Consider the following 14,622-nt stretch of genomic DNA (forward strand, 5'->3'; position numbering starts at 1 on the left):
AGGAATGGTATTTTCACTGTATTTCATTTTATCAAATGTGGTGTACAATAGGTAGTTTATATACTACAACCGAACAATCTAAAGAAGGAAAAAAATGTCCTATAAATCTGTCAGCCATAAAGTCCTAAAATTATTCTTCTAAATCATCATAGGTCAACTATGATACAAATCAATCACAATCTGGAATCATAATCAATCATACTCCGGGATTTCAACAAACCCCTGGCTTTCTCCCCTACCCAATTCCTCTCACATTCCATGATATAGCAATCATTTCGCTTTCGTTCCCCCGTGACCTTCCTCTTCCTTTTTCCTAGGTCCATAATTTAATCCCCACTCCAACCCCTTCAATTCTCTGTGTCCTTTTCTATCTTCCTTTTTCTTGAAAGCTTTCAGAGTTTTCCTCCCCCTTCCTCATTGTTGACGCTTGTTCTCTGGATTTTTTCCACCACCCTCTCTATTACCCTCCTTTCCTCCTCTGAAAATTCTAAAAAGAATCCGTGCCCAGTCAATTGGACATTCTGATAACTGACACGTGCATTTTGGACTCTCGGCTGCCACCTGTATATCACTTCAAAAGGACTAAATTTGGAGAGGCTCTCCATTACTTATGGAACTCTAATCTCGAAATTTCCTGCCACTCTTTTCGTTTCCATGGAAACAACCTCAACAAAGTCTGAATTATTTTCTGAATTCTTTGGATTTTGCAATTGAACCCCCCCGACTGAAGGAAAAAAAATTACGGTTTAATACCTAGTTTTGATTTAGAAGATCGTTCGCATACTTAGATTGAGAGTCAATCCCCTTCTTCTCCATCTCCAAGAGTGTAGCTGCATCTTGCAAGATTAATTCCTCCTCAATTTCTTCTTGATCCTCAGAATCCATCTCTGGCACCCGACTTGTCTCCTCATCCGAAGAGTCACTTTAGGTTGCCAAATGGCAATTCAAGAATTGAACCTCTAGGTCTTCTCCTCCAAAATCTTCTATATCGCCCCAGTTTTCTTTTTCAGTTTCCAGTACCTGATTCTGCTTTCCGTTCTTTTTTCTCTATTCATAGTACTTCATCCCTGTAAAATTCTCGATTTCTCCTTGTAGTTCTCTCCTTAGGTTTGGGCTGGTTTTTTTCCTTTTGTTTTGAGAAGCAAACCAACCCATTCATAATTCTGCCTTTGAAGAATTCCTCACTTGGTTTAGGCTTGAATTTACAATTCCCTGACAGAGTTCTTTTTAGGGCCCATGAAGTTTAATTTAATCTAAATTAGCCCAAGTGTTTTGGGGCCTATTTTCTTGAGGCCCGCTCACCAACCCATCCCCACTAATAGCCCAATTAATTCCTTTTGAGCTAACCCATTTGTGGACTGGGCTCAGAAAGGATTGAGGCCCAATTTCAGCCATACCACCAGACACCACCTCTTCATCTTCCAATTCTTTCACGTCACTCTCCAACCAATTCAACGGATTAAATTTATTGGCTCTATCTCTGTCAACCGCCTCCACACTCTCTAGAATCACGTACAATTCTAGATTCCAACACCAACTCTTCATCTTCCCCACTCCCAAAATTTCCAGAGACAAGGATTTCATTATTATTTAATATCTCCGCCCCTTCACCTACATATTTCGAGGTATCCCTATGAATCTCTGACTCTTCATCTTTTTTGAACATACGCTGGTTTGCCACATGTCTCTACCACCTGAAACGCTCCACTGTGGACTAATCCTATTATGGGAAAAGCCACGTCATCATCTTCTCCCACCTTCATTGCTACGCTCCTGATGATCATACCTGAAGCCCCACCACCCTCCGAGTTGTATCTCAGATTAAACAGCCCTAAATGAATTCTTTCCCCATGACATGGTAGTTCTATTATGGGATCCATAAACCCTTCAGGAAAGCCTCGAATTCTAATCTTTGCATATCTAAGGAATGTTTGATTCAGCATTTACATCGGTGATTTCCAACGGACCCCCACATGCTTCGTCAATCACTTTGAGTATGATAATTCCACATATTTAATGGAAGTCCTTCCATACCTATCCAACTATTTCTAACCTCTATTTGGACGTGATCCCAATGAACATAGATACTCCATGGTTTTATTCTTGCCATGGACCTTCCATTCCATAGAATACTGGGTTCTGCTAGCAAGCAGCTTTTTTCTTTCTCATCACTACACCACAAGATGGCTCTGTCCGCTGCTAATGAAACCATCTCCGAGTCTTTGAATTCTACTCTCCAATCACTGTTGAATCACCCTCTAACTCGTATCCAACTTATTTCTATGGACCACCAATGCCAACTTCCAAGATTTCTTGACAATCTTTGTCTCTTGCCAAGAACATACGTTCTCACTCTTTTTGGCTACTTCATGTACTCTTACTGCCTCAGGTTTCTTAAAACTTCCTTCTTTTGCAAAGATTCCCACTGATTCATCTTTCTGGTTGCCCTTCCGGTTGAAAAGGCAGTGTAGACAATCATTAAATTTCACCCAACCACTCAGAGCATATTCGCCAGGAATTATTATATTCCTAATAGCTCCATTCTATATCTTCTAGATTTTCAAAAAATTCCCTGCCTTATTCTTGTTGGTTTCTACTATCACCCTATAGCTCTGCCCTATGTAGAATGTTCTGAATCCCCCATCTTTGCCTTGAACAATTGCTTCATTGACTGTTGCACAAAGCCATGATGCACCTCCCAAATCCACCTTGACAGAGAAACTTGCTACTCTATTTCTCTCAGTGATTTCAATCAGACTTCCTAAATAATCTAACCTAAGGATCAAAACTTTGTGTTTAGTTCTAAAATCCTGATCGCAATGTTTATACCTCATTTTGTAGTAAAATTCTAGAGAGTTCGAGGAGCTTCTCTCTCTAGAATTTTAGATGATGGCTTTTATATTAATGCTTCCTGAGGCACTAAGTCCAAGTGATTCACCACTGAGCCAACTGTTTGATCTAGGTGGGTCATTTAAATCTTCATATTTGTAGATGGGATCACTAAAATGCACAGGTACTAGCCCTCCATAGAATGAATGCGATGAGCAAAAATATATAGGCATTTTGACAATGATTGTGTTAAACTACTGTCCAAAAAACACGTTCGACGAGAAATTCTAAAATCCCAATTCAAATGTAATACATATCTTTCAATTCCTCATTTTTTAACCCCCTAAATCTAATAAAACATTTGAACAAATTTAGTAAAATAGGGCACATTGCAATTGTTTTACAAGTTCGAGAGGTTTGAAAGTTTGGTTCCTTTTGTGTGAGTGTGTCTGTTGGTGGTGGGGGGGGGGGGGGGGGGGGGAAGACCAACAGGAGATCAATTCAACTAAACAACATTTAAATGATTTGACTAGAGACAGCCCAACCCATCTTCAAAATGACATTGTATAACACAAAAATTCAACTGATTGGCACCCTAGACTCCATTTGGTTTCATATCAAACTCCTACGGCACCATTAAATCGTAGTCGTCCACTTAAACCCATCCATAAGCCTCCTAAAAAACTAATGAAAGATCAAACAGACAACATTTCGTTCCATCTTTGTCAAATTGTCAAAAAATATGGGGATTTCAAGTATCCCCCTAAATATTCATCTTATAAATAAACATATCTTATGTTCATGACTCACCTTCTTCGTTGAGTTTCTTCAACAATTGTGCCTTAGTAGGTAGGGCATACATCCCTGCAGCAACAACTTTTCTGATTGCCCAACCATGATGGGGAGCAAATACCTGTGCATATGCCTTGGAAGCTGGATCCTTAAGGGAATTGCCCCTGCCACATGAGCATTGGTACCTGTTATTCCATGCATAAATAACTACGCATGCACCTTAAGCACAATATAGAAGCACCTACTTTGAAGCTTAAACTGGAATCTCATTGCTAGTTCAACAAATAGTCCACTTAGGCAGATATATTCAAAGCCAATGCCTTTGGCAAATAGTTCGTGGAAGAGGGCTATTAGCTCTCTTTGCTCATAGGAACTAACTAAGAACCAGCTACATATTCCAAATCAAAAATTGGGTGACTCTTGAGCTTTATTTTCTCCATTTTATTACAGTGGCGGAAAATAAATCAGAAACATTCAAATTAATTCAAAATAAATCACTCACTAAAATTAAAACCACAGTTGAGTTTCTGCAACTACACTGAAAAAGTATATGAAGTCTACTTCTTCAAATACCAAATACATGTAATATTACTCATCTTATACAACAACCATGTTACACGTAATGGGTAAGACAAAACCGAAAGCTAATACCATTACTGAATTCCTTGTGCCAATTTGATCAAATTTCTTGCATCAGGCAAATTATACCGAAACGCAAAGAAAGCGAGGGCCAATTAGTTTCTAGCATCCCAAATTGTAAGAACAATGATTATTCACTTCAAAACTTTCAGCTCAACAATTTGGCGTATTTTCTCTCCAAAATCTAATCATCATTCTAGCTGTTAATAATTCAATGAATGTCTTCAAATTCAACTCAACCAAAGAAAACAATCTTGGAAGCCAATACCCAATTGTGCCAAACCACATATTACTTGAATCGACTGTGTCAATTGTGGAAAATTAATTTTCCAAGAAACTCAAATTGACTACAATGTACTGCATGTGCTGAATCTACAAATTAACGAAGTAAAGCAAAGAACAAAAGGAGAAAAAAAAATTGCGGATAAAGGATAATACATACTCTGCAATGAGTATTTGCTCGAAGAGCTCCCTAACCATGTCAAGCCCACGCTTCACTCTCAACAAATTTCTCGAATGACTACCAGCATTCCTTACGCAATTCGATGCCATATCGCGATCGAGCAAAGCCTGTAAGGTCGCAATAGACTTCGACGCCTCCGAGAGATCGTTCACCTGAGATCATTCCGATTTTGGTCAAAGTTAAGCAAACGAATTTTTTTCTTCAATCGGATTATTCGCAGATTTTCCCGGGAAAATGCAATAGGCGGTGGGGGAAAAAAAAAGGTACCTTCGAGACATAGTCCATCTCGGCGAACTTAAAAGCGATGCCGAGGCAGCCGAAAAGCGGGGAGACGAGAGAGCACGCGCGAGAGAATGACTCAACCTCGACGTCCGGTGTTTTGGAATTCACGGCGGTGGCGAGATCTTTGAACGCCTCCGATATTTTCCTCAGCGGTTTATCGTCCGCCATTGATGAAGCTTCTCTCTCTCTCTCTCGTATCTGAATATCGTTGTTTTATGCTTTTCTTTTTCTGGTCAATTTTGTCCCAGGAATGTTCTGTGAAGTGGAAACAAACACGGCTTAATTGGAGAGAAATTTGCACGGCTAAAATAAGTGACATTTGGTTTTTTTTTTTTTTAATTTTGATTTAACGAACCACAAATTCTTAAAACTGGGACAATTAAGGGTGTGTTGGCTTTTCAAAAAAAAAAAAATGCAACTCGAGTTCTAATTTTATTTAAGTTCATGTTTTTTTAAGTTTGAACTCGAGTTTGAACTCGAGTTTAAGACTAAAACTCGAGTTCAAGTGTCCCCTTTAACTCGAGTTCAGAAAATCGAACTCAAATTAATAAACAGTATTTTTTCTATTCTTAAAAATGCTATAACATTTTCGTTTTAATCCTAATTGAGATGATTTTTTTCTATGCGTTGACAACGAAAAGATAAATAAAACCCCACCTATATACCCTATTAAAATTTTTCATCACCATTGAGTTTTTATTAAAATATTATCTAAATACAAATTTAAGTTTTGACTCACTCAAATACAAACTCAAAAAAAAAGATTTTTATCTCAAACCATAACTCAAATGTACACAACTAAACACAAACTCAAATTACAACTTCAACTCAAATTATAACTTAAATTTAATTTAAAAACTACACTCAAATCAACTCTAAAAGAACAAGCCCGCCATTTTTATCAAAATTCAAGCTTTAAACAGATTACATCATGCGCACACGTGCTCCAATATGAGAGGGTATGTTAGTAAAATAACATTATTCATAATCTAACAAAAAATCAAAATTAAGAAATTCTCAAAGAAGAATAAAAACCTAAAAGAAATATCAACATCTCAAAATTCCTTATCAAAACAAATCAGGGGAAAACAAGTATAATTGATCCAAAACAAAGCAAATCTAAAAAAAAAAAAAAATCGTCCAAACCCATCTTAGATCAAAACTTATATGAGCACTTCACACATTCTGTTCAAGCTACAAAAATGCCTATTTATGGTATAAACTTAATCACAAAACTATAAACTATTTTCCCCACCCTGTTATCTCGGGTTTATCCTGAAGCATAAACATCAATTTTGACGTCTCTTACGTTGGTATCTCATAGCTCAAAATTGATGGCTTGTTCTTTTAAAGTTTAATTTGAGTATAATTTTTGAGTTAAATTTGAATTATAACTTGAGTTAAACTTGTAACTTGAGTTTGTGTTTGGTTGTGTACATTTGAGTTATGGTTTGAGATAAGAATCTTTTTAAGTTTATGTTTGAGTGAGTCAAAACTTGAATTTGTATTTAGATAGTATTTTAATAAAAACTGAATGCTGATGAAAAATTTTAATATGGTATATGGGTCTTGTTTTATTCATCTTTTCGTTGTCAACGCATAGAAAAAAATCATCTCAATCAGAATTAAAACAAAAAAGTTATAGCATTTTTAAGAATAGAAAAAATATTGTTCATTAATTTGAGTTCGAGTTTCTGAACTCGAGTTGAAGGAGAAACTTGAACTCGAGTTTTAGTCCTAAACTCGAGTTTGAACTCGAGTTTAAACTTAAAAGAACATAAACTCGAATAAAGTTATAACTCGAGTTGCTTTTTTTTTAGTTTTTCACTCAAAAGAAAAGCCCTGAGAATCTTGGCTCATGGTATCTTAGCCAAGAAACATATATAAGGTTGTCAATCCATAAGCTGAAACGAGACAAATATCATTTAAAAATATGAATTAAGATTTTTACTCATTATTTTTAATTAATAATTTTTTTAATTAAATAATTATATTAATAAAATGATATTAATTAAAAATAAAGATAAAAATTCAGAGCCATACACTTTTAAAAATAAATACTATATTAAATAAATGCTCAAGTTTATACTAACTTTCTGATTCATAAATGCCTACACAAAACGTAAACAGTCAATTGTTTCAATCCGACCAACCTATTTTGTAACTGGCTTATAATTGGTCTGTGTTGGGTACAAAATAAAATAAAATACAAGTATGCATGATTTCTTTTGGGCCATTTTCACAAAAATTGTGTCCAATACATCGGACTTGTTCTTTTGAGTGAAAAACTTAAAAAAAGTAACTCGAGTTACAACTTTATTCGAGTTCATGTTCTTTTAAGTTTAAATTCGAGTTCAAATTTGAGTTTAGGACTAAAACTCGAGTTCAAGTTTCCCCTTCAACTCAAGTTCAGAAACTCGAACTCAAATTAATTAACAGTATTTTTTCTATTCTTAAAAATACTATAACTTTTTCGTTTTAATTCTGATTGAGATGATTTTTTTTCTATGCGTTGACAACGAAAAGACGAATAAAATCCGACCCATATACCCTGTTAAAATTTTTCATAAGCATTGAGTTTTTATTAAAATACTATATAAATACAAATTTAAATTTTGACTCACTCAAATACAAACTCAAAAAGATTCTTATCTCAAATCAAAACTTAAATGTTTTTAGCCGACAACCTCAACAACAGGAGGATGGCTACAACCCACTATGTGTTCACAACAATTACTCACTCTATGGCGAGAAACAACGTCTTGAATGCAGCCTTTGATATAAAAAAAAAAAAAGAAAAAAAAATTGTTTTAATAAAAGTAGTGAGAAAAAAAATCAAAATACATCGTTAAAAGATTAAGCTGTAGAGTAGCATTTGGGAAAAATAAAGTAAAAATGAAAAAAAAAAAAAGCAAACAAAATTTTGTAAGGACAAATGTAAAAATATATATTTTAATAAAACCAAAGCAAGAAAAAATCAAAAAATTTGTTTTTTTTAATAAAAAATTGTTTTAATAAAAGCAAAGCCAATGAAAAAATCAAAATACATCGTGAAAAGATTAAACTGTAGTGTAGCATTTGGCAAAAAAAACAACAACAAAAAAAAGCAAACAAAATTTTTTAAGGACAAATGTAAAATATATATATATTTTAATAAAACCAAAGCAGAAAAAATCAAAAAATTTGCCTTTTTAATAAAAAATTGTTTTAATAAAAGCAAAGCCAGGGAAAAAATTAAAATATATCGTGAAAAGATTAAACTGTAGTGTAGCATTTGGCAAAAAAAAAAAACAAAAAGAAAAGCAAACAAAATTTTTTAAGGACAAATGTAAAAGAAAAAAATTAATTAAAGCAAAATGAGAAAAAAAAAATCAAAATACGTCATGAAAATATTAAACTATAGAGTAGCGTTTGGAGAAAGGAAAAAAAAAAAAGAAGCAAATGTTAAACAAAAAAGGAAAAAGTAAATAGATTTAGGAGTCCTTTGGCATTGCTTTTAGAAGCTGCTTTTAACTTTTTTAAAGAAGCTGTAACAGGTTAGAATGTTTGGTAAATCATGTTTTTGTCTAATAGCTTTTAAAAACTGCTGTCAAACAACATAATTGGAGAAGCTAGTCAGAGATTGCTTTTGCGTAAGAACTTCTGCTGCTATTATCTAAATTTACTAAGATAACCTAAATAATAAAACTTAATTCTTTAATATACCTATTTTACTTTTTTCATACCAAATTAAAAAATATATTTTTAAATTAGTTATTTAATAATTAAATTTTTTTAATAAGTATGCTATGCTAAATTTTATTTAAATATTTATAATAATTATAAAAATATTTAAAATTAACAATAATAAATATTAGTAGATGAATATTTTTTCTCCTTGAATAAAATAATTTATTTTTAAGAACTATTTTAATTAATAAAATTTAATATATAAATATTTTTATACTATGAATATTGACTGAAAAAGTAGAAATAAAACAAATATAAACATGTGTGATAAAGTATGTTTATTTTCATGATTATACATTTCAATAGCAATTTTATACACATTTTATCAAACACGTAAATTCATACTTCTGGTACTCACAGCAGCTTTGTAAAAATATTTACTAAAAACTTATATGTTTCTGGTCATAACAACTTATTACTAACAGCACAACAAGAGTAAATATTTTCAATAGCACAACAATACTAAACTAGTCCTTAGTCCAAAAGCTACTTTTAAGATTGTTTAGATAGATAACATGAAAGTGCTTTTAGCTTTTTTGAGACAAGCCGCCTCCTAAGTGCATATGAAAAAAGAACTTATGAAAAAAAAGTTATTTACATTTTTAATCTTTTATTTGTGAATAAAAAATTAAGAAATTCATTCATATCTTTGTATTACATTACTTTTAGTAATAATAAGAACTTTTAATTTATTTACTAAACATGTTCAAAAACCCTCATAAAATAAAAAAGTACTTTTTATACACTCTCAACACCAAAAGAAAAAAAAAGTACTTTTTATACACACTCAACACCAAAAGAAAGAAAGAAAAAAAAAAGATGAAAATGACATATGGCGAAATAGGGAGCACTCTCAAAGCCTCTTTTGGCTATAGATATAGATAATTAGATTTTTGCAATGTTATGTAGTCCTTAATTTCCTAACAGGGTACAGCTTGTGCAAACTGCAAACTCAAAGAAAGGTCAAAAAAACATTAGAGAAATTAGGAAGCTGAGTAGGGTCCCCAAGGTATCATTCATTACATTAAAGATGTTATTTCTTAATTCTTGTACTCCATTGTGGCACTTGTACTTTTGTGTGCTTTGTGTATCTCTTAGAGTTTGTTTGAAACATATATTCAAGTCATGATTTAGGTTAATTGGCGGGAACTTTGTGAGAGTGAAAATTTTGAAATTCAAATTTTTCATAAGATAAAAAACATTATAGTTGAATCCAAAAATTAGGTTTGAATATATGTCCCAAACAAGTTCTTAGATAATTCTCTTAATTATTGTGTATATATATATATAATGAGATGCAAGGCATGGAAAAAAAATACATGTATAGTAAGCGCTTAGCCATGGTTGATGTAATGATCTTGGAACAAGACGTGTGCTTATACCTCTCGTTCAATTAACATCCCGTGTTTTAGGTCCTATTATTTGTCTTCCGTTCAGGTCATTAAGAGCAAACTGTATCCTGCTTACTGATATTGGAAGCAGATTACTTAGATTTCATAAGTCACTTGATTTTTGTTATATGTTAATTTAATCAATTCAAATATTAATGAAGTTTTTAAAGGTAGAAATAATAAAGTTATCTTACAATAACTGATGAAAAATTAAATTTATTTTTGCTCCATGTTTTTAGAAGGTTGCTATGATTAATGTTTTAGAGCTGAACAGTGCTAGAGAAACCAAATTTGCAAGTATATTCGAGTAAATATTAATATCCCATCAAAGATTCCTATTAGTGTGGAAAGGCCTTAAAACATATATAACTGGTCATTTGACGATAAAAACGCTTGCATATGTGATTAACGCATAAAAGTGATGTTTAAAAGCGGTCAATTATAGCACAGAATGATAGTCGTATCCACAGAGAGTTAACAAAATAAACAAGAAAGATTAGCAGAATAAGAGCGTTAGAAAAAAATAAATAACAAGTAAATTAAAGAAAAAGAAGAGTTTTAGAGATTTTTGTTGCAAATAAAATAAAAAAGAAAAAATTAGTATGAAGGAAATTTAATAGTAAAAACGGTAAGGTGTCGAGAATCACTAATGTTTCGTTCACCAATTCAAGTTTTGATTCACAAAATAAAATGATCGAATAAATTAAATCTCTATGTTGACTCCAGAAATATTATCATTACAAGTTATCTAAAATCGACAATATATCAATTTGACAATATTGCTGTAAAAGACAATTTACAAAATAATTTGAATAACAAAACAATGCGTGACAGAATTATATAAGAAAAGTGTGACTGGACTTATATAAAAATTGACACACAATATTTTGAAAAGTAAAAAAAAGATAGATGAGATTTAATTCATTCAGATATTAAACTTTACAGCACAAGGAATCAAAAGTCCGAATTGGGTCACTCAAGAAAAGTTCATCTCTAACCTCACCAGAAGAACTCTAGCCTAGTTTGCAAAACATTCTCACAAGTTCTAGAGAGAAAATATGAGAGTGACAGCAAGACAACATAAAATTGAATATTAAAAGCTTACAAAAACCTTAGGCTAACCCTCTTATTTATAGTGTTCAGAGGTTGCCTGTCAAATAAAGAAACAAATAATAAAAATAAAAAATTACAAAAGAAAAGGAAACAAAATAACATTACACATAAATTAGGAGAAATCATATATATGATTTGAGGAGGAAATTAGGCAATTTGCTCAGATTTTTGGGGAAGAAATTCGGATCCAACACCCTTTAGACACGTGTCAAAGCTTGGTTGGAGAAAGTGGATTAAATTTCCACGTCGCACGCGGAGAAGAGGAAGGGCATTGGCGGTTGGAGACAGCTGGGACCTGCGTTGAACAGGTGGCGCGCGCAGAGAAGAGGAGTAGGCTGCACGCTAACATGCGGGACCCACGCGGAGGAAAGCGAGGACGCTCGCTGATGGATGCGTAGAAGGAACGCGCGTGATGAGGAGTTCCCGTGCTAGTGACACGTGTTGGAAATGCTGCGGATAGGCTATCACAAGCTGGGGCTCACGCTTGTTGGACTGATGGGGTGGCTTGGCTCGATCGCTCAAAGGGCTAATGCTTTCTCTCTCTCTCTCTGATTAGCTTGTGTGGCTCGGCTGAAAGGCTTGGCTCAGGGTGGTTAAAAACATGGCTTTCATGGCTTATTTATGTGTCGTTGTTTACACTACTTTTTATCTGTAAATAATTAAGCAACAAGTTGACAAATTCCAATGAAAAATATTCTGAATAAAAATAATGGAATTGTTTAATTAAAGCTTAAATATTTTAATATTATATAAATTAAAGCAGTATTTATGGTGCATTTTCATGTACTAATTGCAACCCTCAACCAGCTTATTGCTAGTCCCTAGCAATCCAAGCGCAAGAGAAATCATGTCACAAAGAAAATCTGAGTCTCAACTAGCTTATTCATCTGAGTATTTCAATCAAAGTACAAGTAAGAAGTCAAAAGATACTGTCAAGATTATTTCAGTCATAACTCCAGAGTCGTGTGTGTGTGTGCTCCAAACCATGACCTGCTTACCACTGACCATAACACATGCAACTTTAAAAAATTCACCAAGCAGAAGTCTCAACTCCATTGATCTTACAGGGGTCAGAAATATTTGAGTGCAAAGGTTTTCTCTCATGGAGTTTGAAATGGAACAATCAACGCTCAGTGTGAGGAAGGTAAAATTTTGGATAAACAATCAAACGAACATTGATCAAAAGATAGGTTAATCAACTACTAGAACATTCCATCATTCTTACCATAAACCAACTTTTGGGATTTCATTCAGGTCAAATAGAAATTTACAGAATTGAACAAAGAGCCAAAAAAAAATGCATAGGAAAATAAATTATTCTTTTTTCTTCTTCTTCTTCTTTTTTTTTTGACAAGAGACAACCTACAATAATGAAGTGGATGTAGAAAGGTGTTCTTTTGACAAACATCTATATAGCATCAAATGTGATTACAACCAAACTACAGGATCTGTGAAATGTTGCTCTTGCTCTTTTTTTTTTTTTTAATGAAAGATAACAAATGAGGCTCTATTACATAAGATCATTCTTATCTAACCCAAAATTCATCCCTCAAGCATATGCACTAAGCATACCACTAACCATGTAATGATGTTCTAACAGTGATTTTACCAGCTCAATGAAGGTTCAAAAGTCATTTTCTCTACTCTTTTAACTCACCAAAAATCAACAACTTAAACTCAAAAATTTTCTTAGCTGACATGCATTAATATCCATTTTACCACAAGGTTTAGCACGTGCAAAAAAAAAAAAAAAAAAAAAAAAAAAAAAAAAAAAAAAAAAAATGGAGAAATTTTTTTTTGACATCGAAAATCGACCCAAACAAATCATTTTGAAATCATACTCAGACAACTTAGCAAAAGTTTTAACCCAAATATCAACATGACAAAAATCACTCTTACGCATGAATATGCTCACCACCCCCAACCAAAATCAGACAATGTTCTCAGTGTCAAAAATTATGAAAATATAGAGAAAGAAGACACCTAGACGATGAGCATTCCACATATGAGCACAGCTTGGGCTTCCTGATATGATTCTCTAAAACCATACATTAAAAAAATGTAAAAAGAAGCAAAGAAAACAAAAAATGAAAAATAGTACAGGAGATGTGAGTAAACTACTCAGGGCTGGTAAATAGGGTTGTCAAGAATGATCTCTTCCACATGGTTCACCCGCTTGAAGTAATTCTTGAAACACTAGCCATTTACTTTGAAGATTCTCCCATTGGTTGGGTCCTCAACCTCGACAACACCATTGGCAAAAATGCGCTTCACTACGAACGGGCCAGTCCACCGCGACCTCAACTTATCGGGGTGAAGATGCAAACAAGAATCATAAAGATGAACCTGCTGATTTGGCTCGAAGTTCTTCCTTAGGATTTGCTTGTCATAAGCCACTTTCATTTTTGCCTTATAGATCCTGGAATTGTCATAAGCATCGTTCCTTAACACCTTGATTTCAGAAAGCTAGAGCTTCCAATTGACACCTGCAGCGTTGAGATTAAAGTTGAGGGCTTTGGTAGCCATATAAGCCTTATGTTCGAGCTCTACAGGTAGATGACAAGCTTTTTCAAAGACAAGCCAGTAGGGAGACATCCCAAGTTGGGTTTTGTAGGCAGTGCGGTATGCCCAAAGTGCGTCTGGAAGGCACAGAGACCAATCCTTGCGATCGGGATTAACCGTCTTCTCTAGAATTTGCTTAATCTCCATGTTGGCCAACTCAGCTTGGCCATTTATCTGTAGGTGATAGGCAGTTGAAACTTTATGAACCACACCGTACTTGTGCATCAGAGCCTTAAAAAGAACGGTTGCAGAAATGGGTGCCTTGACCAGTGATGATGGCACGTGGCGTTCCGAATCGGGATAACACATTTTCCTTTAAGAACTTTATAACAGTGGTGTTATCGTTGTTCTGGCACGCCACTGCTTCTACCCACTTAGATACGTAATCCACAGCAAGGAGTATGTAAAGGAATCCATAAGAAGGTGGAAATGGTCTCATAAAGTCTATCCCCTAGCAGTCGAATATTTCTATCATGAGAATCGGGTTCAAGGGCATCATATGGCGACGGGACAAAGTACCTACCTTTTGGTACCTCTCACAGGAACGACAGAAGTCATTGGTGTCCTTGAACAAAGTGGGCCAATAGAGACCACATTGCAAAATATTCGCGGCGGTCTTCTTCACAGAAAAATGACTGCCACACGCATCATTGTGGCAAAAGTTTAGGACACTAGATACATCATCATCTGGGATACATCGTCTCATGATCTGGTCGGGGCAGTACTTAAAAAGATAGGGGTCATCCCAATAAAAGTTACAAATCTCGACTAAAAATTCCTCTTGTCTTGTGCACCCCAGGTAGATGGAATCTTGCCCGTCAC

At 34.1% G+C, this 14,622-nt stretch overlaps 1 protein-coding gene across 2 annotated transcripts in view; it reads right to left on the reverse strand.

Annotated features, from left to right (window-relative positions):
* The window catches only part of LOC21402671 (accelerated cell death 11), a 19,266-nt gene extending 13,973 nt beyond the window's left edge, over positions 1–5,293 (reverse strand). The window contains exons 1-3 of one of the 2 annotated variants that reach the window (XM_024163164.1): positions 4,991–5,293; positions 4,703–4,875; positions 3,640–3,806 (exon numbers count right to left, since the gene is read on the reverse strand). In XM_024163164.1, coding sequence (XP_024018932.1) covers positions 3,640–3,806; positions 4,703–4,875; positions 4,991–5,173 — 523 coding nt within the window. In that variant the 5' untranslated portion in view covers positions 5,174–5,293. The remainder of the gene's footprint in view (positions 1–3,639; positions 3,807–4,702; positions 4,876–4,990) is intronic. The other variant, XM_024163165.1, reaches the window with a different exon arrangement.
* Positions 5,294–14,622: the final 9,329 nt, after the last annotated feature.

Source organism: Morus notabilis, unplaced genomic scaffold (assembly GCF_000414095.1).
Source record: "Morus notabilis unplaced genomic scaffold, ASM41409v2 Scaffold114, whole genome shotgun sequence".
NCBI lineage: Eukaryota > Viridiplantae > Streptophyta > Magnoliopsida > Rosales > Moraceae > Morus > Morus notabilis.